The sequence below is a fragment of the Anastrepha obliqua genome, chromosome 1, assembly GCF_027943255.1.
Source record: "Anastrepha obliqua isolate idAnaObli1 chromosome 1, idAnaObli1_1.0, whole genome shotgun sequence".
NCBI lineage: Eukaryota > Metazoa > Arthropoda > Insecta > Diptera > Tephritidae > Anastrepha > Anastrepha obliqua.
The window spans coordinates 138,159,769-138,186,427 of record NC_072892.1 but is presented as its reverse complement, the minus strand read 5'-3'; the positions used below and the strand labels follow the sequence as shown (position 1 = coordinate 138,186,427).

The 26,659-nt window shown below is 38.7% G+C and overlaps 1 protein-coding gene across 1 annotated transcript in view; it reads right to left on the bottom strand.

The window, feature by feature from the left end:
• Positions 1-4,484: 4,484 nt before the first annotated feature.
• Positions 4,485-26,659, bottom strand: part of LOC129237429 (uncharacterized) — a 100,486-nt gene continuing 78,311 nt past the window's right edge. Inside the window, exons 5-8 of the mRNA XM_054872180.1 lie at positions 17,377-17,628; positions 13,425-14,356; positions 9,326-9,628; positions 4,485-4,748 (exon numbers count right to left, since the gene is read on the bottom strand). Of these exons, the coding sequence (XP_054728155.1) occupies positions 4,492-4,748; positions 9,326-9,628; positions 13,425-14,356; positions 17,377-17,628 (1,744 nt within the window). The 3' untranslated portion in view covers positions 4,485-4,491. The remainder of the gene's footprint in view (positions 4,749-9,325; positions 9,629-13,424; positions 14,357-17,376; positions 17,629-26,659) is intronic.

The following is a 26,659-nucleotide window of genomic DNA, read 5'->3' as shown; positions in this document are numbered from 1 at the left end:
ATCGCCAAAATACAGGTAACACGTACACTATCGTAACCGGTAGAAGCAAAGAAATAGACGAAGAAGCTTTGTGGTGAACTGTCATTTGAGCACCTTGGCTTCGGATATTTCGAAAAATCGATGCCATCAACAAAAAGCTTAAACGCAAGTGCACGTTTAACAACTTCATTGCTTCCTGCATAAACACTGTTCTGATCTCCTTAGAGACAGTTCATATCGTTTAAAGAAGTTTTCCAAACAGTGCGACGATGCTTTAAGTTCTTCTGTGGATATATCAAATTCAATTGCTGTTTTAAGGGAACATTTTTAAATATCAGCCCTGCGCACAGCCATTGCTCCCCCGCCTATAATCCATTCCAATTCTGCGTTTTTTCTCATTTCCTTTTTCCACCAGTTGACACAGGTAATCGTAGTCTGCACGCCATTTATGAACTATACGGAGATCCAGCATCTTATCTTTACAGAATGCTACTAGATTTACACCCCTGGAGTCTTCCATGATTCCCTCTTTGTACTCGACGGAATAGCTCTTTCTTACTCGTTTTAACTGGGGTTCACAGTTATTCATTTTATTTTTAAATAAAATTACGTATGAGGAAATAATCAGACTTACAAGACTGAAAGGAATAAGCGTTGTATACCTGCACTGTCGCTCAATGTAGACTGCTGCCTTATGTTGTATTTTAAGATAAGGTCCAAGAATTAATTGGAAACGAACTTCATCGAACTTCTCGAACTTCAATTAGTGATTTTATATATATATATATATATATAATTGGCTGGGTCAATTCTCACTGCACTAAACAGGGTATGGGTAGAAAAACCTATCTACCCTTGGATCACGTCCTTGCTGGGTTGTAGGAAAATTAATAATAAATGCTGTGGCAGGTGGGACCAGAATCACTGGGTTCGTACATAGGAGTACACCGCAGGGCGGCTACCTCTCCTCGCCCCTAGCGAGACAAAGCTTTAACTCGTTTAAACAGGGGTCGAGTAAAGGTGGTAGCATATGCTGATGACTTGGTTCTAATGGTTTAAGGGCCCTTCCTATCCTGTCATGGCTAAGATTTTAGAAGGTGCATTAGCTACACTCAGTAGATAGGCTGCCAGTTGCGGTCTCAGAGTCAACTAAGGGTCAACAGAACCGGTTTCAGTTGTTCCCATATCAGACATCGGTGTCCCCTTGACCGTTGTTAAAGGGAAACAGCACAATTTCTTTTAAAAAAAAGCGTAAGATAGATGGGGGTCTGTCATATCGTGTGCTATCTCAAAAACACTATGGCGTAAATACAGCAGAAACAGACGCTTAAGCTGATGGGAATGTCCCGCCATTCAATTTCCAGCGATGTTCGCTGATCACAGGGTGATCGAAACTCATGCGGAGAAGCTTGGACTTCAGTACAACCCCTATTGCAGAAGATGTGGGGATCGTGCAGAGAAATAGACTGTTGGGCACTTTCTTTGCAAATGTCTGGCTCTGGCGGCGAAGCGCTTGAGATTCCTTAGCGTGACCAGCCTAGTTCCCTTTTCTCCCCTTCACTACATCAACAGTACCAGATGGCTGTTGATAGTTTCTCTTCCCTAAACTTTTCGCAGCTAGTGGTCCACATTGAGGTATCATAACGACACGTTAGTGTACCTGCGGTACTCTTCGCATCTAACCTACTTACCTACCTGTATTTTTTACGTTGCACTTTTATGAACATTTTTAAAGCATGATTTCTCCATAGGCCCAATTTTTTATTAGGGTTGTTCACAAGTTAGTGAAAATCCGTGTGGGGGTATTCTGGTATTTACAATTTACAGTGATAATACAACAACAAAATGTGTGTGTTTGTGTTGACGGCTACTCGCACTTAATTCTGGATTGCCCTATTATATTTTTAATTTTTTTTTTAATAAAAATTTAAGAAATAAAACCATTTGAAATTATTTAATTACTATGTCATTTTATTTATTTATTCATTTTATTAAAAAAGAGTACAAAATCATGAATTGTATAAAAAAATTTAAATGATAAAATAAAAAATTTCACACAATTTAAATTAATATTTTTTGTTGCGTACATTTCTGGGTTTAGCACAAAGAGGCGATTTCAGCGTTTTAATCACTTTTTTACGTTTGTGTGAACTAAAAAATATTTTTGCCTATACCAACGGCCTTCATACTGCACCCGTAATTAGTAGTTAGGTTGCATATATGGAAAATACAAACTAAACGTTAACTAGAAGAATAAATTAAAGAGGCAGAATTTTATTCCGAAATCATAATTATTATAAATAATTAAATAAAAAATGCGCTATTAATTATTAATATTGTTTTTTTTTGCTTTGTTATTGCCTGACGTGTTAGAAAAAAGGACAAGTGAAAAGTAGTGGTGGCATACAAAATACGCGTTCAAATTTTAAAACTAAACTAAAAAAAAATTAATAAAATAAGAAAAGAAAAACTGCATAGCTAAATTAAATTATATTGCATTCAATTATGGTTTGCTTAAGCGTTACTAGATTGCTGATTGTGTAAGTGTGTGTGTATGCGTGTGGCTATGTTTTGCATATGGACGTTGTAGGGGTTCCTACTAATACTAAATAGAACCACTGCTCCTATAAAATTCATATTGTATGTCCCAAATCCTGTAGGATATGGTGACAAGGTAGCTCAAAATTAATCGCTCTAACGGAAGATTTATATTTAATTGTTGCAATGTTTGACACTTGTGAACTAGACAACTGCAGTATATAAATAGGCGGACATACCAGCATTGGTCAAGCTCAACGATCTCCATCTTTCGAAATGATTTCAATTGTTTTTTCTTATTTATCGAAAAAGTTATTCAAAGACAAAAAAGTTATTCATTTAAAATCAATTCGAATTTTTTTCTTATTTATCGTAAAAGTTGTTAATTCAAAATAAATTTGAATTTTTTTTTTATTTATCGAAAAAGTTATTCAAAAACAAAAAAGTTATTCATTCAAAAGCAATTCGATTTTTTTCTTATTTATCGAAAAAGTCATTAATTCAAAATCAATTCGAATTATTTTTTTATTTATTGAAAAATTTATTCAAAAACAAAAAAGTTATTCATTCAAAAGCAATTCGATTTTTTTCTTATTTACCGAAAAAACAAAAAAAGTTATTCATTCAAAATCAATTCGAATTTTTTTTTTTCTTATATATCGTAAAAGTTATACAAAAACGAAAAAGTTATTAATTCAAAATCAATTCAAACTTTTTTCTTTCGTATTTATCGAAAAAGTTATTAAAAAAAATAAAAAATCGATGATTAATTTTGCGCCACCTTGTATCTGCGTACAAGGATGAGTGTGCCGGTGACTGTTCTGCTTAGATGTGTGTGCATGTTCCTGTTCGCATGCCTATTATAAATCTAGTATTCTACGAAAATAAAACTATTGCAGTGAATTTTCTATTTTAAATCCGCCATAAATGCAGCTTCTCTAATAGCTAAGTTTTCATGTATGTCACTTTTCCCGCTTCTGAGTGTAACTATGTGTCAAATGCATGTAAGTATACTCTTACATACATACATACATATGTATGTGTGCTGCACTCGCATGTATAAAATCTACTTAAGTCTACGTTTTGCTTGCAGCTCAACTACGCCATAGTTTGCTAACCGATTTTGTGTCGTATTAATTTTCTTTGACGCGCTGCATTTTCAATTTTGCAATTTTTCCAAAGAAAAATAATACAAACTTCAATAACCATCAGTCGTCCTTTTTTCTCAATATTCTCGCATTTTCACTATTTCCTATGTTTTTTTTATATGAAATGTCTTATTGCGTTCGTTCGATCGATTACCGATTACTTAGTATTTGTTGAAGGGTAATTAAATATTTTGTTTTCTTGCATAACTTAAAAAACTAGTATTTTAGACTATTTAATTCCCAACATTTTGCTGGCATCCAAATGCGCTTTTGCTTCTTTGCGTTCTTCGTTACAGAACGGCTATAAGAATTTTATGTTTTTTTTTTAATTTTTTTGTTTTTTTATCTACCCTCGATAATAATAATAATAATAATAATGTACCTACTATTAAATATGTAATTACTTTAATCAATATTATCAATATCGTTAATATTGCCCACGAGTTTCACTATCCGGCACCATGTAAGTTTCATCTGCTGCGCGCACCTCAATTAAAACTTCTTCGCAGTAACTTTTTCTACTCCTACCTAAGCTCACTTTGTTTTCGTTACTCTGTTTAATGGCGTCATCGTTATGCATTTTTTTTTAGTTTTATTTCTAATTTTTTGTTTGCTTGTTTTGATCATTGCTTCAGCTGAGGCTGTAATAAGTTGTTACTCCTCTTGTGGCAAGAAGTCTCGCATTTTTCTACCCCCAAACCAATCAGCTAACACTTGCATCATTTCAATAAATCCTTTCGAGGTGGTTTATCGTTTGTTCTCTACGTTAAGCCGTCGTCGTTTTCATGTCGTTTTTTTGTGTGTTTCCTTTATTATCCCCTCGCTTCTAAAATTGACGTCCATGCCGTCCAGCGAAACCAGTGTCATATAGTTTGCACAACGATTCGGATCGCGCATTTGGCACACTGGTCACCATTGTCGAGCCATTTACCGAACTGCCATTGTGTGAGCCATAACTGGAGCCGCTGCTGAGCACATCGTTGCTGTAGGGTTGTTGCTTTCGGCGTCGTTGATGCAGATAAGTCCAGATGGCAATAACGGCCAGTTGTGCTAGCAGGAATACTGTGACAGCCACAATGAGCCCTGGAAAATGAAAGGGAAAAAATTAAGTTTTCTAAAAGGTGTTTTTTGGTGGCGCAGTCGGTGTTTGTTCGTCTGGTTAAGATCGCCTTTGACTGTGCGGAAAAATGCTGATTATTGTCGTGAAAACTTTTAGTCTTGATTCTGTCTAGATGGCTTTGTGTATACTCGTACACATACATATGTACAAGGTACAGAATGCCCAGTACTTTTTATAAAGCGCAATGCGTTTCCATTATGTAGCAATACGTCGAGATCGTGATTGTATCTTATACGATATGTTGCGTCATCTCGCAGCATCTTTCTTTCAAACCTCAGTATTGGTCGATGTCACGTTGCTGCTGTATCTTAGTATGGGTCTTCCAAGCGTTTTATACATTGCCATCTTTCGAGCTCTTAATAGCAATCGAAACTTTAATAATTTTATGTGTGCAAAGAATGCTTTAATTGCCGCGCTTACTCGGTAATTTATTGCCACGGGAATGTCATAAATACTGCTCATACAGAGACCTAAGTATTTGAATTTGTAGACTCTGTAAGCATTCACCCTATCGGAAGATTTATAATTTTTGCAAATGGGGTGCATGTCAATCATATTTCATACTTGTGAACAGACAATCAATGGGGCGCGTGAAGGTCAAATAAAGGATTCCATCGCAATAAACATTTTTTTATATTAACTAAAACAGTTTTTTAAAATAAACGCCAACTTGCGTATAGTCAGTGACGGAAAAATCAATGCAGCAAAGGATCCGTTATGCTGGTGGCTTGAGACTATCATCACTCTGTTAAAAGTGCCGTAGATATGCCCAAGCATAGGCCCGGCCACCGATATAACAATAAAATTGGTCAAAAAGTCTATTAAAGGCCAAAATATTTCCGTCATATATTTTAGCGAGCTGGCTGGAGGGACAGCTCTCCACTATTTATAAATTAGAGTTTTTAAGACGACATGAACTCTAGACTCTCTGGAGAACGAGAACGGTATATCGCGAGTTTTGAGAAGAAACCATACTCTCCATTTATATTTTTTGTAATGCTTTTTCTTGGCGGCCGTTATAGCCGAATGGATTGGTGTCTGCGTACTATTTGGAAGTGCCCGGAGCAGAAACTCCTGTCCTAAGCCATGATTGATAGACACATTTTTCTAACACCTTGTCAAAACTGGATCCCAGACAGGAAGAGTGCTGCTGAAAAATATTTCTCACCTCGAAAAGCTAATAACGAAAAGAACAGTTGAACCTCGATTGGCGGATGCAGGGCCGCACGGTCGACTGGCGCGGAACAAGCCATTGGTAACAGCATCGCAACGACAACACCGAATTTAGTTTGTTCCGAGAGCTCATATTCTGGACTCAAAATCAGTTGGATTTTATTATATTTAGCGGTGAAACAAAAATAATAGAGTTCATTCAGATGGTAGGAAATACCTGCGGTGGCTGAAAACGCGCAACATTCGACCCGAAGTTGATCTCACCAATCATAAAGCACCGGAGAGACTCAATAATGGTGTGGGGCTGCTTTTCGTGGCACGGAAATGGTCGGGGCCAATTCATCGTAACGCAGGTAATATGGATGGGGTCAAGTACGACCGTTCAGATACTTCAAAATGTAATGCTACCTTATGCGGAAGAGAATTTGCCGGTGATTTGGAAAAGTCAACAAGACAATGATCCGAGGCACACTTCTCGTATGGCAAACACGTTATTCGAAGACAATTTGTTCATTATGTTGGATTGGGCATCATCGAGTGCCGCCTTAAATCCAATAGAAGATCTTTGAAACGACGTAAAAAGTGCGCGCAGTACGCAAAATATCACAGATTTGGATGAGTTGTTTGAAAAGGCCAAAACAGTATTGGAATCTACGCCTGTTGAACGTTGTCGAGGTTTAATAATGTCAATGCAAAGGCGCTGTGGTCGGCGTAGGGTTGGTGCGTGACTACCATTCGGGAGTGCGTAGGTTGGAATCTGAACGTGCATGAACATTAAATAATAGAACAACTTTCGTCTAATAGCGGTTGCCCCTCGACGTATCTTATGCCTTTACTTTTACTTTGGGAGGTATGGAAGGTAGGTAGGTAGGTAGGTAGAAGAGGCAGTTGGTCGCTGAAGTAACTTACTTAGACCGTTGCCGATCAAATATGATATGACAACAACTACTAATCGTTAAACCATTTGGTTTGAAGTGCAAACCCATGGATTTGGCTGACTCTTATGTATATCTTTAAGGTCATCAGCATCATTCAAGAGCGCTGAGCCAAAATGTCTAAACTTAGACATGTCTGACAGACTCTTCCTCATTCTTACAGCTTCTGCAATAGTCGCAATGAGGTATGTGATCAAAGCAACTAACAAAAAGACGTTTTTTCCTTGACCGATTAAATAGCGCTTTTGAGTATCTCACGTCCAATTCTGGCCAAAATTTTTTTTGTAGCATTACATATCCGACTATCAACCCATCTCGTGTTGACTGAAGTGGTAATACTATTTGTATCACGCCGTTTGAGTGGGGTATGCCTACAATCTCTATACTAAGAGGGAGGTAAGTGGTAGTGCCCTCTTTCGCTAACTGGGAGGCACAGGTAGGCAGGGAGGTAGGATGGCAAGAGTACCCTAGGTACACTACAAGTAGCACTTACGTGCCGTTTTGATACCATAATGTGGACCAATACCTGTGGAAGGATTTAGAGAGGAGAGAAAACCGTCTACAGCCATCCAGTGCTGTTGATGTAGCGGAGGAGAGAAAAGGGATCTAGGCTGGAGAATTTCATCAAGTCATCCTCAAAGGGCACGCTAAGGAATCTCAAGCGCCTAGCCGCCAGAGCCGGACATTTGCAGAGAAAGTGTTCCACAGTCTCTTTCTCTATAGGATCCCCACAGCTTCCGCAATAGGGGTTGTACAGAATTTCAAGCTTCTCCGCATGGGTGCCGATCACCCAGTGATCACCGCAATGAATTTGGAAATTGAATGGCGGGGGATTCTCATCACCTTCAGCGTTCTGTTTCTATCGTATTGAGGCCATAGTGCTTTTGAAATAGCACACGATGAGACAGACCTCCATCTGTCTTGCGCTTTTTTTAGAAAGAAATTGTGTAGTTTCCCTTTAACGACGGCCAAGGGAGACCGATGTCTGAGAAGGAACCGGTTCTGCCGCCCCCTTCCTGACAAGGTCATCGGCAATTTCATTTCCCTCTATGTTCCTGTGCCCACGAACCCAGATGAGGGAAATGTTTCCTGCACGTTCGAGACGTTTGAGTTCCTCCTTACAGGAGTTCACAAGAAGAGAGCTGCAATACGGCGACGACAGTGCCTTGATTCAGCTTGGCTATCGGAAAAAATATTAATGTCTCTCTTCCAACAGCGATCCCGAAGCATTTTGCATGCCTGCAGGATCGCGAAGACTCTGCTTGAAAGACGCTGCTTGTCTCCGGCAATTTAAAGGAGACGAAATGCTGGCTGATTTAGAGTAAAGCCCCGCTCCCACTCCAGACTCCATTTTGGATCCGTCAGTGAAAACAGAGGCATCTATATCCGGCATAGTAAATTGAAAACTTTCAGACCGTTTTTCTCGATTATTTTTAATTTTTGATTTATGACGTTCTTCCAGCAGACTGGCGATATATACCCACATCTCTTAATGTAATGCAAGTATTTTTGTCTCTTCGTATCTCGCAAACATTTCAAATGTTCGGTTTTTGTTTTCTAGCTTGCCACACCTTGCTGCTGATAAAACGCATCCAATTCAAAATGTCAGTTTTCTATTGTTGTAGTGGCGCCAACGACACTATCAGCTACAGCCACCAATTTCCCATTACGACGCTTATCACATATCATTTATGTAGAAGCATTTTTCCCGCAAAACCAAACCATCAGCCTTGAACGACGCCACTCTCTCTATCTTGCCTACATACATACATACATGCAACTATTCTGCGCTAATCTGTGAAAACAGACACTTGAGCTCTCGCCCATTATCGCATTGGCGCTATCTGTTAGCAACAATGTTTGCCGTATATTTGTTGTTTGCATTAACAATCGCCGATTGAACAATATCCAACATGTATTATACGTATGTGTGTGTGTACAGTGACGGTAAGAGATATCACAAGCAATTACGTCAACGCTTAACGCCTGATTGCGCTCGCTGTGACTACTCCGTGTACAAATATATGTAGGCACTGGACAGACGCAACTCCAATCTAAGAGTCTCTGAGTACTACATACTAACTACCGACTACAAAGTTAGTTGCTTTTGTCTCGGTTGATCATGTTCAGCAATAGTTTATAAATGTACCTTCATACACAAGATTAACACACCTTTGCAAAGGTTGGTGTTGTTGCTTTTGTTGTTGTTGTTGTTGTGTTGATCGTCTTGATTGTCTCGACGATCGCCGTTAGTGTGATGATCGTCTGCCCTACCACGATCATCAGTTGCGCTTGTCGTCTGCACGTCTGCACTGTACGACCAACTTAGAACTGTGTATGAGTATGTGTATGGGTGTATGTATGTGTATGGGTGTGTGCAGTATTTGTCTGCATGCAGTACTACTGTCTATTGTCTGTCCGGCCTTACTTACCGATCGCATTAACACAGTATCCTTGTCCTGCTTCGCCGTTAATGAAAATCATCTCATTGCCATCGTACGCTGTTGACTTGGGCTGTTGTTGTTGCTGTTGCTTATCGAAGCCAAATTTGTCAGTGATCTGAATTGATTGTACCAAAAGCATATCCTCTTGACTAGGTTTGCTGCTCGTCGAGGCGGCTGTCTCACGTCTGGTGCGCAGGCGCAATTGCTGTTGTTTACTATGCAGGCGCTGTTGTTGCTCCACCTGTTGTTGTTGTTGCACGTGGCTGCTCTGCACAGTGCCGGCAAAAGTTTCTACATGTTTACCGGCATAGCAAGGGGCAGGAGGCGATGTCAAATAATGAAAAGAAAAATGAGAATAAAAATGAAAATATAAGAAAAAAATGTAATCAGTGAGACAGATACAATTTTTCATTTGCTACCATTTTTTTTAGAACCTTTGTTTTTACTCTTATTTTATACATTTGTTTGGCGTTTTTTTTGTGACTATTTACTTGTTGTTGTAACAGTTTATTGCAACAACAGGTGATAGCATAAATTTACGTTTCGTACAGAATGAAGCCATAAAAAATGAAATGCCGTCATTAAATTGAGTTCCACTCGTACAACATAGAATTGCTTGCCTTAACCCTTGTAAATTATTTGCTATTTATTCTTTTTTGTTTCTAATGCGAATTGTTTTTATTTTATTCCGGCGAAAGCTAAAATGAGGTGGTGATTCCATGTATTATTCTGGAGAAAGGTTGGGTACTGTATAGAAAAGGATGTGCGAACTGTTACTGTCTGTAATTGCTTTTGAGTCAAACTACGTAGTTTTGCACTTTTAAATTTAAAAACTTATCGGCAATAATCTTCTCTAATCGAAAGCACTTGATCTTTAACTTCTTGCTTCGGCAGATCTTTTACTGCGCGAGCAAAAGGCGTTGGCAAAGATTTTCGCAAACTATTGAAATTATTTCATTTATGCGAAAGTTCGTTTAGCTGTTTACTTTTCATATCAAATTAATGCCAGTTAAGAGACGTTGCTTTCTGGACAAAAAATCTTCTTGGCTGTATATATTTTCTGTAAAAATTCGCAATGCAGTGGAGTGGAGTAGGCGAGAAGGTAATCGAATACAAATACAGATACAGACTGTGCCATTAGTCCATGATTTTGAGAATCTTAGCTTGTGTTACTACTGATCGCTCTCTTCCACCAGAAAGTTCCAGAAGTCCAAGAAACAAACTTCCAAGGAACCTCTTTGCGCTTGTGTTTCGCAAAGAGAGCCTTTGTTGATAATATTTTTTTGGCGTAAATGATGCTTTCACACTGATTGCTGTTCTTCAGACTGGCTGCTAGTGAAGCAAACCTACCCCATCAACACATGAAGCTTACCAACGAGAAGCTCGAGCGAAGCGAACATAGACTGGCCATAGAACTCAGCAACTCAAGAGAAGTATTTTACATAAACCTCTTATAGCCAGCGACAGACCGTGGCGTTAATTGGGATTAACGACTTAATTCGAAATTATCTCAGGAATTAAGTTCAACGAATGCGGATTGACAACTAGACTTAATTTTCATAATTTAAGCGGATTAGGGGTATTTTCGATGGTGACAGTTAATATCTGCTGTGAATGAAAAATAATGAAGCTTTTAAAGAGAAGAACAAGAAAGACTGAATGTAACGCTAGTTTGCACTAACACGTTCGAAATTACATATTTTTGATGCTTCGGAGCACTTTGAGAAATTGGAAGTAAAAGATGCGTTTATGTAAATAATTATTTCTTAGTATCAGGGCAGCTAATACCCGTATTTGTTGTCTGCGGCCCTTCCGTTACTGACAAAACTACCCAATAAACAAATCAGCTGTTCACTAATCTGTGCAATAACCGTCTGTTACACTACAATTTTATTTAGATTAACTGCCCAGGTAATCCGTATTAACGCCACCGTCTGTCTAGGCTGTTAGATAATTTTTTTGTAAGATCCAACTGACTGAGGAATTAAAAGCAAACGATCTTCTCAGATTGGTTCTTACGTGTAGAGTTGTATAACGAATCGAGTTGTATAACGAATTGATCGGAAAATCATTTATGACAGAAAAAAATTTCACATTACTAGTGAACAATGCCATAACTGGCCGATATTGCAGATATATGTTGGCTTGGATGGTCAATGATCTGAACAGGTGGCGCGACATGTCATTCTGTTAAAAAATAATCGATTTTTCTGTCTGAAATGAAGTTTTAACTATTTAGCTGGTATTTTTTTACTGCTTCCGAGCTGCGATTGGACTCGGCTAGAACATATTTTTCGTTGGGTGTGTTGACAGAACGATGTCATGTCTACAAACTAGAAATTATTTAGGTACTGAATGCTAAGATTCTCCATATCGATCGCTAGATGAAGTTAGAATTAGCCAAAATAGTCTTAGCAAACTGTGCTCAACGATTTTTCCGCGAAACATGCCTAGACTTTCTTATTGTCTCGGTTTTAAGAATGATGGTCCGGCTTTGAACACTGCAGAACTGCAAAGTGTTTTGTGACTTGTCCTAACAGAAAACTGTCGAAATGTCTTCTAAAACTTAGAAGAAAAGACATTCGGTTGATCTGAGGGGTCATTGAAATCATTGAGGACCCGATTTGCCTGTCTTGCTTAGAGGAGGCGGATATCACTAAACATTTTTCCTGACTTTGCTATAAATTTTGGGTACCGATGTCATGAGAATTAGCATTATTCCTAATCTCAAACCGGAGGATATTTTCAGATTTCCCAAAGAATCTGGAACATTTTCACAGGACATGCTATCTGTTTCTGTCTCTATTATATCATATCTCATTCTCCCTCTCTCTCTTTCTCCCTCTCTTTCACCCTCTCTCTCTCTCTCGCTCTCTCCTTTCCTCCTTCACTATCTATTCGCTTACGGGGCTTACGCTAATGGGCTTTTTGATCTGAGTGTTTGAGGAGCTACCATTTTTCAATGCTTCTTGGCTCCCCTTCTTCAAATTCCATTTCAAATAATGTCCTGTTAGAGCAAAATATGCGTCCTCATTTTGAAGAGAGCCCATTGCTGTGAGAGTTTCCGTCGAGGCAGCTTGCTTAACAGCAAATTTCCTCAGTAGTGGTCTGAGAGTAGAATACAGCATCTTTTCCACGACCATCTGTTATGTCGTAGCTTACCCGACAAGTTCAACTAACCTTTAGTTTCTCTCAGTATGCCCATGACTTAAGCTTAGTCCAGCTTTTTGAGAGTTCGGAGACAGTATAAAACGAGTTTAGAACTAGACGTGGATATGCTCAGAGCTCTGGAAAACGTTACAGTGATCGGTGAACCGAAAAGCTGACGGTGGACACCATCTTTTTGCTCGTCCATGAACTAATATACCAATTGGAATATAGGAATGAGCTCTCTTGCAACTCTTCTGTGAAGTCCAGTAATCGAACTTGTTTTTAACTGAACTTTTACTTACTACTCTTCAATCAACTACCAAGCGGAGTATAGTAAATACTTCGGTTAATTCGGGGTAATTAGATCGGACTTGTTTTACTTTACTTCGGTGTCAGGTCACACGATTGCGTGTGGAAAAGCAGCATTTGACGACACTGTCTGTTCGGCAAAAGAAGATAATCGTTAGATTTTTCTCGTACTTTTCTCGTCAAACAAAAATATGACGAAGTTATAGTGTTTTTAGAATTTTTGTTATATATGATGAACGAGCGGTCACATAAACGCTTATTAAAAAAAGCTTCTGAGGTTCTGATTAGTGAGAGGTGAGAAACTTTGCTTAGTTGCATAGGAACGGAGAAGCTTACCAAGCTTTTTTGAGGTATCACCTTAATTTTGCTCGATTGGGTACGAAGACATGGAAAACTGCTGGGCGGACATTCCGTATATTTTCTCAGTGATTTCAAAAAGGGTTAAATAATTTTCCATGGCTTGCAAATTGTACGAATATTCTCTCAAACAAATCGCACCAAATTTAATTTGACTACGGGATTCACGGCTTAAGGTATCACATTTTTTTTAAGTATACATATATTTACAGTTTGCAATTTCCTACCTATACTCGACGAAACCTCGATAAAACTTTCCAATCGTACTCACCTGTCACATTCAGTGAACGCCTCCTGCGTCCATATGAAATCAATGACTTGAATTCACCACCGATATCTTCTTGATCGCATTGCACCGGCTCGCATGTTGGCATACAGGGCGTGACGAGTGCACGGAACTGTACAACTTCTGATGAGGGGAATTTGAATGCATCAAAGTGTGAGAGTAGAATTTTACCAGATAAGGAGCTCTTGTAGATCGGTCCCATGATGAAGTGGTCCGTAGGACAACCATTCGAATCGATGAGCGTAATTTCTGCATTATCACTACCATCCATAGCAACCAATTCGCGTACAAATATCTCGTAGGGACTGTGTTCATCAAGTATTTCGAATTTGAGCGCCAACGGATCACCAACTTCAGCCGAGCGCATCACATCGGAACCATCGCGTGAGGTGATCTTCATAATCACATTCGGTGAATCGACAATTACCTCCTCACTAAGAGCTGGTTCAATGTCACCCTTCACGCCAAGATCAACTTCATTCGATACCGATTTGTTAGTTAAGTCATATTGACAAGTGACAGCCAAACCCAAATCTGAGGAGGTGACAATGGTATCATGATGTTGTATCACTACATCGTTCATGTAACGTCCAGAGCCGCTTTGACGTACATTACATTCAAGATCCTGATACCCCATGCGCAGTTCAAAGTCTAGCGAGTTCTTTACATCGACAGCGCACGATTTGGGTGAACCCTTAGCGTAAACTTTGCCGTCAAAGAGTTTTGAGGTACGTATGCGTGCAATCATATCGCCAGCGCCGCATTCGATCGTCACATTGTAGCAAGACGAGAGTTCGTAAGTGGCTGCTTCGGGTACTTCCAGGTAAGGATCTTGAACATCGGAGAGAGTAGCGCGGCTGTGATGCGAAAGGCGGCAAACCATGTCGCCGGTGTCACCATAGTCGTAGGAGTGGCATCTGGGGTAAAGAGAAAGAAAAAAATATGTAGAAAAAAGGAATAAATACAGAAATTATTGATCGAGCTTAGTCGACTTATGGTTGTCTGCTGGTGCCTCTTGTGCCTGAATAAGCACACTATGAGCCTGATAATTCGAAGCTAGGCTCATTTGCGTTTAACACGTTGAGTGCCACCATACAACAAAAAAAATGGGGTTCGTCCGGCCACGATTTTTTTTTTACATAATACAATAGAATATTTGAATTTTTGAATAGGCCATATGATGCCACATTGGTCTCATACCCATAGGCCAAGCAGCATAAACAATGCAATGGCTCTAGTATGGCGTGAATACACTACTACTAATAGCCTCTATGAAGCAGCTGATGCACAAACCGAAATCTCACACATTATACCGCGAGACCAAGTGTCACCACGAGGCCTGAAAGTCTCTTCGCACTGTGAGACCAACCTGGACTCACATGGCATTCAACGTGTTAAGCTTGAGAGAGCTAGCAAAAGTACCCAAAACCGCCTGTTAAAAACCTACTGTGCTAATTTGATGAAAGTTTTGTTGCACGGAAGGAAACAGAACCTTCAAGCTTCACAGTCCTCGAAAATTGGCTGGAAGGGCTACAAAAATAAATTTGAGTAGAGTAGCTCAGGACTTTCGTTGTCGCACAGTTAACTGATTCTCTTTTGTATTTACTCAACCGGAGCCCTCAATTAACTTCGAAATGCCATTCACTCCGCAATGACGGTTTCTAGCCAAGTGTTGGATCATCCGTCTTATTTGACAGCTTTTAAACCTTACAATTTCCATCTGCTTCCTCAGGTGAAACAGTATTGAGAGCGTTTGAGTTATAATTTCTCCTGCAGCTGACAGAAGAATACGTCTAAAAATGTTTTGAGTATTGGAAGATTTGCATGGAGTGTCTTAGAGATAGAGAAGGGGTTTGTTTGGAATCAAAGTAAACATTTTTTTGCGTCAGTATCGTTTTTACATCATCTCCTGCGATGGTTGCTATTTATATTTCTGGCCTGGGAAATGAACATTGGTGGTAGAAAAATGTTTTTCAAAATATTATCCGTGATGATTAATACACTTTTGCATTCTTGGACCAATTTTCGAAACACCTTGTCTAGTCGCGTTTTCAGGACGAGGATTTTTAAATTGTTCGAGATTCAACGCGATGGGCTGGAGGAATCATAGGCCCATATTTCTTCAAAGGCAAGGCTGGCGCCAATGTAACATTGAGTGGCGAACGCTATCGCTTTTTGATGCCGGAAATTGAAGCCAGTGATCTCCACGCCTCTGACCAGTAGATTAGCCACCAAGATCGTGTGATGTCACACCTTTGGGTGGGAAATGCCTTGTGGGGGTAAACCTGCTTCGATTGAGGCATTGTAAGCCCGCAATTCTAAAGCTATTCCAGAGATATCGACCGAAATCCTCCAGCTAGTCGTTCAAAATTGGTGCTTACGGATGGCCGAATTGCGGCGCAGTTGCGACCAACATTTGCAAGGGATTAGAGATATATATAATTGGCGCGTACATCCTTTTTGCGTGCTTGGCCGAGCTCCTCCTCCTATTTGTGGTGTGCGTCTTGATGTTGTTCCACAAATGAAGGGACCTACAGTTTTAAGCCGACTCAGAACGGTAGATATTTTTATGAGGAGCTTTATCATGGCAGAAGTACACTCGGAGGTTCGCCATTGCCTGCCGAGGGGCGAGCGCTATTAGAAAAATGTTTTTCTTAATTTTGGTGGTGTTTTACGGAGATTCGCTCTCGCTGTGAATTCCGAATGGTAGTCACGCACCAACCCATTCGGCTACGACGGCCGCAAGGGATTATCTTCAAAAAATAAACGTCATGAATGTTTCTACACAAAAAAAAAAAAAAGAATACGCAATCAATTTGAATTTTCGTTGTCCGATACTTCTAAATTGATTAGCCTTTACTTGTAACTATTTTTTTCATTTATTTTATTTCAGTTCTTAAAAACCGCTCAACTATTTCCATCTTTCTCACAGCGAACTCAAAATGTGATTACCGCCAACGAATTACACAAAAATTCCAATCTTATCGGTAAGCAGCTGTCCTCCACTGAATCCCAGTTGGCCAACTCTGTGAGTGACAGCAACATTTGCTCTCATTGATTAGATCGGCTGCCTGCATTGTGCTGCCAATAACTACTATGCGGTAATAAGTGACAACGAAACTTTGACATACTGCATGCACGCATACACACATACATGAAAAACTAGCAGAGTTGCACTTTTTGTGTTTTGGCATTTAATCTAATCGTACATCTTGAGTTCTAATCAAATTCAAATTTTCCATGTCAGCTAAGCGCATAAAAGTGGCTGGGAGCACATTTGCACCCACTGCAACACAAAATAACGGTATACCTAAAATACTTGTTATTGCAATTGCGATGGCATTAATTTGCACAAAATCGCAATTCCATTGAAATTTCCCAGCAAGAGACAGTGGATTAGCTGCGCGACTTCTTTTTTCGCATCACATCGCGTTAGCATCAACTGATTAAGCAACACAGCAACACTGCAATACTGAAACACTTGTAGCAACATGTTGCGGATACAAGCAACATGCATTCGTGTTATGGCAATTGTCATGCTGTTGCCGCATCAAATGTTGACATGCTAATGCATTGGCATTGGCATTGGCATTGTCCGAATGCAGCGACTGCAGTCGATGATTATATTGGCCATTTGCGGAGAAGCATCTTTGTGGCCGTAAAAGATATGACCAGTTTTTGGCTATAATTTGTTGGCGCTGAGTGGCCGCCTACTGAATGCACAACTGACTTGACCGCATTTGGTGGCAGCCAACGGCTTTTTGTTGCTGTTGTTACGTGCAGCAATATTTAATGGCAGTGTATTGTTAGCCATTCTTCTATTAGTTGTCAGTTTTTTATATCTACATATAAATTTCTTGTATTTTGTTTTTGGGGGGGATTTGGTTTTCATTGTCCTGCCACTGCCACTGCCACAGCGGCTGTCTGTCGCACTTACCTGTACGGCGAATTCAAACATAAATCACGACACTCATCAATGCTGCCAACATCCTGATACACCGAATCCACCGTCTTCAATATGCGGCCGGACAAGCGTTTGAACTCGCACAATTTATTTGGCTCATCGGCGCAGTTATTCTCCAGATAATCGACAGCATCGTGCGGCTGGAATGCGCCTGTGCCGGCCAGCGTAATGCGATCCATTTCCGAGAGCTCACAAGTGTTTGTATTGCGATAGTAGTTGGCCGATCTGTAAGAAAAAAGAAAAACAAGTTGGGGGATTAGCGAAAAGTGCTGCATAAGAAAAAATGAAATACAAATGCAGTGAGTTATGAAAACAAAAACAATCGTTAACAAACTAAAGCAAACAAGCTTGACTTGACCGACCGAGCGGTTAGATATGCCCATTTTGTTCTATTTGTTAGCCAACTACCATCACCAGCTTAGCTGTATCCTTTTTTGTGCTGTGCAATTTATCGCACATTAATCTGCCACCACTGACGTTGTTGCACAGTTTACGCGCAGTCCAATTTTGCTATTTATGGCATTAACACGACCGTTGACTTGACTGTGCATTCAGTGAGTGAGTGAGTGAATGAGTGAGCGTGCAAATGAATGGTGTCTGCTTGAAGTTTATGATCGCTCATTGTTGGCAGTTTTTTTTTTGCGGCCAAAGCAAAGAAGTTTGTGTTAAAAAGCGATTTACTCTATGTTTGGGCGGACGTGTTGTTGTGTTTTTGCAGCAGGTGCAATATGAAATACGCCCCAATAAATAAGCGCAATAAATAAATCTGGAGAATAAGTGGCGATTAATTCGTCGTTAAGCGGTTAAGTGCAGAAGGTTAATAGATTTAATTTTTGCTATTGCAGATAGTTTCGTGTGATGGTTTGAGATTGTTTTTATTTAAGATCTCATTTAAAGGTGAGATTGTTCAGTAAAAAAATACTTTTATTAATTTAGCTGATGCACACTCCGCAGTTCATCAATGTTTTGAAAATATGTGATTGTTTTCCGATTTTTTTGCAAGTTCATTATTTTTTTTTAGAAAAGGGAAATAATAGAAATAGAAAAAAAAGTTCATTGACTAACTAAAACCATGTAAATCCAATTTTCAAATTTTTTACTAAAATTTGAAAAATTCCACAAACTTGTTATCAAAATTCTCCGGTTTTCAATAAGAATTTCCCGAAAGATTTTTGGTATGCAGTTTTATATATTAGTTAATCAAATCTTAAATTTATTAAAGTGCAAGTTCGAGGTTGCTGAAAAACCCCGTGGATTTAATTTAATTTTTTTCTTTGACTATTAATACGCATTGTCGTTCGTTTTTTATATTTAAATCCAGTACTCGGGTTCTATTCGACCTGTTCCTACTCATTAACGCGTTGGGTAGTTATTTAGTTATGCTTGTATTATAGTGCAAGACTTTTGCGAAGAAATATTAACGCAGACAATAATACGGGACTTGAAATCCAATGAAGAATATATCTTCTTTTGGAATGATAAGACTGATTAGAGAATTGGGCAGTCTCTCGATGAGCAAAACCCCTTATCTTACCCGACATTGTAGGTAGGTAGGTTAAATGGTTGAAGTCCCACTCTGGCGCTCCCCAAGTAGTACTAAACCGCCGTTTTGATACCTTGAGATCTCCAACAGGCAGATATATACAGCCAACCAGAGCTGTTGATATAACAGGGAAGGTTGATGGTGTTTAGGTTGGAGCACTGCCCGAGGCTGTCGAGCAAAGGAGCACCCAGTGACCTTAATAGTTTGGCTGCCAAACCTGGACATTTACGGAGAAAGTAAAGTAAGTCTCCTTCTCTGAAAGGTCTCCACAGCTGCTGCAAGGGCGATTAAATGGTATGCCTTCTTCTGCATTTCTAAGTGAGCGCCGATCGCCCAATGGCCGGTAAACACAGCTACGAGTTTGGAAATTGAATGGCGGGGAGTCCCCAAGACTATTTGCGTTTTGTGTCTACTGTACTGGGGCTAAAGGTTTCTCGTAATAGCACACGAAGCAATGGAGCTTCATCTGTTCTGCGCTTTTCTGGGAAATAAGTTTTGCAATTCCCCTTTAACAACAGTCAGCGAAGTGCCGATGATAGAGCGGAAGACTTCTGAGACCGATTCAGTCGACCAATTCCTGGCAAACTCATCACCAATTTTCCTCGTATGTTCCTATGTCCTGGGGCCCAGATCAGAGAAATGTTACTACGCACCCGAAATATGTGATCTTCTCCTTACAGGAGTTGACCAGCTTGGATCTGCACCACTTGGCTCGACATTTATTTATTAAGAATTATCGATATCATTGAAAAATTTCAAATCTCGTAAATTAGATATATCTCGAAAAACGATATTCAAAAGTTTGAAATTCGTTTAATCAACGTAAGTTAGATACTTGTATGTATATATGGAGAACTATTGATGTGCGTATATCGGGAGTTTAAGGTTATCGGTTTCCGCAGAGTTATCGAATAATCGATCGATACCTCAAAAATAACGGTTGTATCGAAAATTATGTTTTTCTTTTAGCCGTTAGTTAAAACATTGAAATTATTGAAAGTTATCGATTGCGATTAAGTTACATATGCTTTGAAAGTGTGCAAATTATTGTTGCTTTAGTTTAATAAGATTTCTCAATGAGTTATAGAAAATTGCAGATTTTGCAAATTATAGATTTCTTAAAAATTATTGATTTTGTAAAAGTTAAATTATCGATTTGTTAAAATAATCGATTTTTTGTGGTATCGATTTTTAAAATAATCGATATTTTTAAATGATCGATCACTTGAATAATAAATTTTTTGAAACAATCAATTTTTTAAATTTCGTTATAATTTCGATCGATTTTTTTAAATATCAATTTCTTAAAATAATTGATTTGTTAAATTACTGATTTTTTAACATAATATATTTCTGAAATGATCGATTTCTTAAAAATTATCGACCGTTTAACACACAATTTACTACAAGAATGCCTCTAATCTCGATAATTTCCGAAAAAAAATATAAAAATCGTGACAAATCGAAATTTCAGACATAAGACTATTTTTCCGAAGTAAATGTCTTGGACAAGGTTCTTCGAATAACTAAATTTAAAGGGTTTTAAAACGTTAGTATGTTCAAGGTTGGTTACATTTGGATTCTATTTAGATCAAAATTCTAAAACAGCAGTGATAAATGAAATATAAGAACTCTCTCTCACCAAATTGTTCAAAAAATGCAAAAATGCTTACTGAACAACTTTCCAAAAATGATCCTCATCTGCCCATTTGCGACATTTCTGTGGTAATTTTTTTTTCTATTTAAGTGGAATTTGGACGCTTTGAGTTTATGAAAATTCTACAAAGGAGTGCTGGTCAGAGACTAACCAAAGTTCGCTTAGTGTGGTTGGTAACATGCGGTTGGTTGTAGTTGATCAGGAAACCATATTTGTAATGTTTCACTAAAGCTTCACTCCTGTCCGGTAGACATGGTTCAATTCAAACGGGCGTCTACTGGGAAGGAGTTGGCAGTAATTCCAACGCCATCAATAGGAATAGATTTAGTTTGCCATTCTTTATGGATTTCGGTGCAATCTCAGGTCTCTTTAAATATTTAATGAGCGTCAAGTTGCTCTTCTGAAGAATTTTAGACTAACGATCAAACCTTTAACCAAAAAGTCGTTGTCTAGATTGAATGAGAGCATGTCATTATTGTATTGCGAAAATGCGGGGTTTCTCTTGGTTATGCAAAGAAATCAGTAAGATAGGCTCTCTGAATTAGAACTGATGCTCAAAAAAGGGAGCTTTGGCATTTTTCCACTATTTTGTGCAAAAATTGAGAAATTTAGTGTCCAACAGTTTCAAAATAATTGTAACAAAAGCTTGCTGCTTAAAATGTTAGTCATAAACTAGAGAACAGTCATTGATTTGGAACTAATAAGCCGCTAGTTCATCCATTTGTAACTAAGCACGGAAGTAAGCGGCAAAAATAGTGATGAAATTTGGCGTCAGGCGGCAACAATTTTAGTTGTTTTTACGCTGAATATTGAACAGATGGCAGCTACTGAATGGTATACCGAAATCTGCTTACCACAAGTATTCAAAAACTTGCTTTTGGAGGCCAGCAAAATATTATATATACTAAGTTGCTGTATCCAGATTTCTAATAACACCTCAGGTCAAAGCTGCTGCAAAAATATACAACTTTATTGCGCTCCAAGGAATTACGAAATCCATCCATCTCCTGCACCCAGCGGATACTGCAAACCTAAAAAAAAAACGATTTTTCGAAGTTGTTCCGTTTGCTTTGCAATGATGAGAGATTACCATGTTTATGCATGCGCTATGGTGAATAACAAAATTGTGGGAGTAACAGAATTCTGCTCGCTCATTTCACACGTACATATTCACACACTCGTCCAAAAGCAGTTGCTCTTCCGATGGCAAAGAAGTAACATAAGGAGAGACTACGTTGATTTTTTTTGTATATTAACAACACAATCTCAGGTTTTTCGTAAAAAAAAAACACTGTCATCACCCGGGTTACGTCAGCCAATCAGCTGTTTGCTTCAAAATTGCTTAGACCCGGTTGACGATCTGATGTTGATCGCACTTTTGAATTTCTTTCATTATGTGGGCTTTGAAAATCTATCGAAATCCATGACAATTAAGCAACTCGAAAAATTTGAACCTGATAAATTTTCAAATTGTGAATTTAAAATTATTTGTGGAGAACTTTAGTTAGTCCCCTTGTAAATATATTACACATATATACACACACGCACACACACAGTGCCAACATTTGCAAATGCAGTGAAAGGTAAAGCACCACTATTACTACCCCACACACCACACCGCGTCTGTGTCGAGTGTTAGTGTGATTTAATCAACAGTTTGGCTGGCAAACAAACGACCAACCAAATGCAAATACTAGAAATGAAATAAAAAAGAAAAGAAAGAACGTTGGACCACACGCAATGTTACTTTGCCACCAGTTCAAAGTGCCACTTCAGTAGCCAGCCACCGTAATGATACACATTTCAAGTTGCACGAAAGAGACCAGCTTCATTTAACAAGCTGACATTGCGGCCACTGCAACATTGGCACATCTAACAATCCAATTCAACTCAACAACAACAAACACACGAATACCATAGCAAAGTAAAGGATTTGTTGCAAATATTTTGTATCTATTTTTTTATTTTCATTTTTTGTTTTTGTGTTAAAATGCAAAAGTTCAACTTTAATTGACATAAATAAATGTTGTTGTCAGTTTGTCTATTTAAGGTAAGCGAGTACGGCGCACTTGTAGTAGTCATGAAGGTGAACGTCCTTGTCATCACTACTATAGAGCACCTCTGCATTTAGTTTTTTTTTTTTGATGTATTTGAGTGTGCGTTTATGTGTGGTGATATGTTGCGCTGCTGCGCGATTTCCTGGAAGCATTCAGCGGTGCTGATAAGCTCAGATGACCACGAGTGAATAGGTTTGCCTGGATATAATCATGTGGGTATGTATGTGTGTGTGTAGGTAACCAGCAATGTCTAACGCTACTTATTGCCTAACAGGTAGTGTGGTGGGCAAAACAGTCTGCTAGAAGATTATTGATAGCAGTCAAAAAGGATAGTATATAAATATTTAATTTTTTTTCTGTATAAAACCTGCTGCAGTCAAATATTGAAGAGGAAGAACAGAGATTTTTGAATTTTTTAAGCTGTACTTGTATATTTATGGTACATTAGGGCGGGTTAAATTGCTTATCTACCTTGTTTCGGTGACTGAAGTATTCTATGGGCAATTCTGAACAGAAAAGCCCGTGAAAGCGTAGCTCTAAAATGGATTTCGAGACCTCTTATTTTTAATTTTCTTTATCGATTATTAATTTTTTTTTTATTTTTACTTAATTTTTTTGGAAGAAAATGTATGTACAAATTTAGTCTTTGGGAGTGAGCGATTCATTTCTGATTTTTATTTTGTTTAAAACCCGCCGCTAGAGAGCGTAGGATTGCGAGTCAATTAAAAATTTGGTGTACTTATGTAGTTTTTTCTACTTAATTTAGTCTGAGAAAAAGGAAAAAGTTCCAGTGGTATCACAACGGACCTACGACAGGTCTACCTAAGTCTGAGAAAAAGTCTATTTAAATTTTTTTTCCCCGCACAGTGTAATATAGAGTGAATAATGTTGTGTTGATGCATTCTATTGCTAGCGTGTTTTTATAATCTTTATTATTTAAATATATTTTTTAATGATTTTCAATAAAATAATGGTAATATATATGTTTTTCGTCAACAGTTAAGGGTTTTTAGTATGAACAGAAAAAATTGAATCTCTCGTACCCAAAAACCACATACAACCGTTTTCTTCCACCAAATTTAAACTAAAAAAAAAAAATAAATTTAAAAAAAATGTATTTGAGATTAATAACAAAAATTAAAAATTAAAGAGGCTGAATATCCATTTTAAACCATTCGCTACGGTGCACCTCTACCATACTTTGCCACTTCCCAATTCTGTGTTGCCTTAATTCGCATCCAAAACTCTTAAAAATGCTATATTTCTCTAACAAATTCTGCCGCTGTCACTGCAAACCGTTAGGTGACTACCGTATCTGGATGGCGTCAGCCGCTGTAAAGTAATAAATTACTGCCGTGTACAAGCGACGTCAGTCTCTGTGGACCAAAAAGTGATTGCCGTATATAGACGGCATTCGTCGCGAAAGGTTTATTGCAATGCTTCTTTTAACTTTTTTGCTTCAAATTGCAGGCAGAATACTTCAGGTACCCAAACAAATTCGGTTTAATTTGCCAAAAATAGATTAACCCGCCCTAATCTACAAACCTATATAAAAAAGTGTATTCATTTTACGCAACTATAATTTACGTGCGAGAAGAGAATTGAACTATCACTTTTTTAACCTAATTTTGTCAGTTGATGATCCACCAGCAAAAGAAAAAGTATTTTTGTATATCATTCCCGACTGCCAAACCGAGTGAAGTACGGCACTTCTACTTCTACTTCATCTACTGTCTAGATAAAATATCAAATCGAAAAAAACAAAACCTTTTCTATGCTTGATTTGCTCCCCTTGGATCTTAAGATACAACAGAAAGCAATAAAAGCAATGTGTAGACTCCATAAATATAGTTTCTGGCACGAAGACGGAACTGCGGGACACAGAGCAATCTTTAAGTTGCTATCTGAGCGGTATCCACTGTTTTTGGCACCTAAAGACGACTTGATACCAACAGTTTCATTTGGCAGGAAATTTGATGTCAGATTTCCTTTGCCTGATAGAAATTTTTATTTTGACCTTTAAGAACTCCGTTGCTTGTCTGTTTGCATTCTGCAGCTGTCTAGTCCACAAGTGTCAAATATGAGTAACGTACGACGCCATTTGCAAAAACTAATAATCTTCCGGTAGGGGGATGCGCCAGCTTGTACTTCGCCGAAAGCTGATTCGAGTACAATGGTCTATATTCGTATGGTATCAATACAGCGCGTCAAAAGTGGCACCTCTGTAGGTTACTTTTTCGTTTTTTCCATTGGGCACAAACAAATTACTACGCAGATAAAAAAAAGTTCCTGGTGTGCCGAAAAATGCTCATATCGAGAAGCTTACTTGTCACTAAATAGTTGGACTGTTTCGAATACAAATATAATTTATTACCCTATGATCAGAAAGTACCGGAACTGTTTAATTTAAACGAACCGCGCACGTGGGAACCGGTCCATATTTTTTTCTTATGTTGGTAGGACTGTAAGACACACATCTGTCACTTTTTAGCGCCATCGGATCATTAGTGTCTGCCAGCCGGCCGGCAATGTGGGCAAACAATTCTTGGATGTTGCATGATGATAACGCACCATCGCACCGAACCCAAATTGTGCTGGATTATTTGACCAAACACCAAGTAAATACCATCGTACAAGAAACGTATTCGCCTGATATGGCCCCGTGCGACTTCTTTTTGTTTCCCCAAGTTAAAGTTACCACTTCGTGGAAGGAGATTTCAGTCGATAGAGGAGATCAAAGAAAATACGACGAAGGAGCTGAAAGCCATCCCTTCGTCGGCGTACCAGGTCATATTTTGAAGAAGACACAATAAATTTGCCTGAAATTTAACCCTGTTTTGTTTTGTTTAAACATTCCCGGTACTTTTAGATCATAGGGTAAACCTCTACGGTTGTAAGTATTCAGCATTCTGAAACCATATCAACAAAAAGCAAAAATAAAAAATGAAAATCTCTTGAAAAACCACATAACATAGAAATCGAAGAGCAGGAAATAAAATCGTACAATACAAACAGTTATGAAAAATTCTAAATTGTAGTGGCCACCAGAATTTGCGTGAGTACAACTTATTTTGCTAGCTAAGTGTTGGCAGGCAGGTCGACTGACTGGCTGGTGGCTGGCTGGTTGTCTGAGTGGGTTGGGGTGATCGGCTCGGATAATTGACTATCAGTTCACACGTAAACGTAAACAACTACAAATAACAGTAATAAAAACATTGTGCGCACAACAACTTTTGAGTTAATTATAAATCAATGTTGCAGAAACCGTTGCTCTGTTGTTTGCCTGCCACTGCTGCAAGTGTAAGCGCAAATGCAAACGCAAATGTAGTAGCTGCGCATGTGGACGCTGTCGTTGGAGTGAACCGACGCAGTTCGCAAAGCGCAAACACCTTCTCATTTGATGTAGGAAAAAGAAAAAGGGGTAATATAAAAAACAAAAACCAAAAACAACAAACAAGAAATAAAAATTGGATTACAACCCACGATACAAATTACCATTGATGATCACTGGTTGTGGCCGGTGCTGCTGCTGCTGGTGCTGAACAGGAGCATCCATGTAAATGTATGTGTGCAACATGAAAGTAACGGATGCGCGCACCATCACCAATAGCACACACACGCATGCGCATGCTCACATTTAAAAAATTACAGCATTGCAACTGATTAAGTGGTGCACATGCGCAACAAATCAAATGCACGCGGTGCACGCAATCACAACAACATATTATAAAAAAAAAAAAAAAAATATGAAGTAAAGATAGTCAAAGATTTTGCCACTGCCAACGCCACCGCCACCACTACCGCGACTACCAACAACATCATTAGCGCTGCTGCAACGCATGCATATAATGCAACGCATAATAATTTTTTGTACAACGGCGCGGCGCATCAACACATCAAGAAGAGCAGCGCGCATGCGTACTGCCGATAAGGCCGTTAAACGGCCGGCGAGTTGGTGAACTCGATTGGCGGTGGCAGCAGCAGCAGCAGCAGTCACAT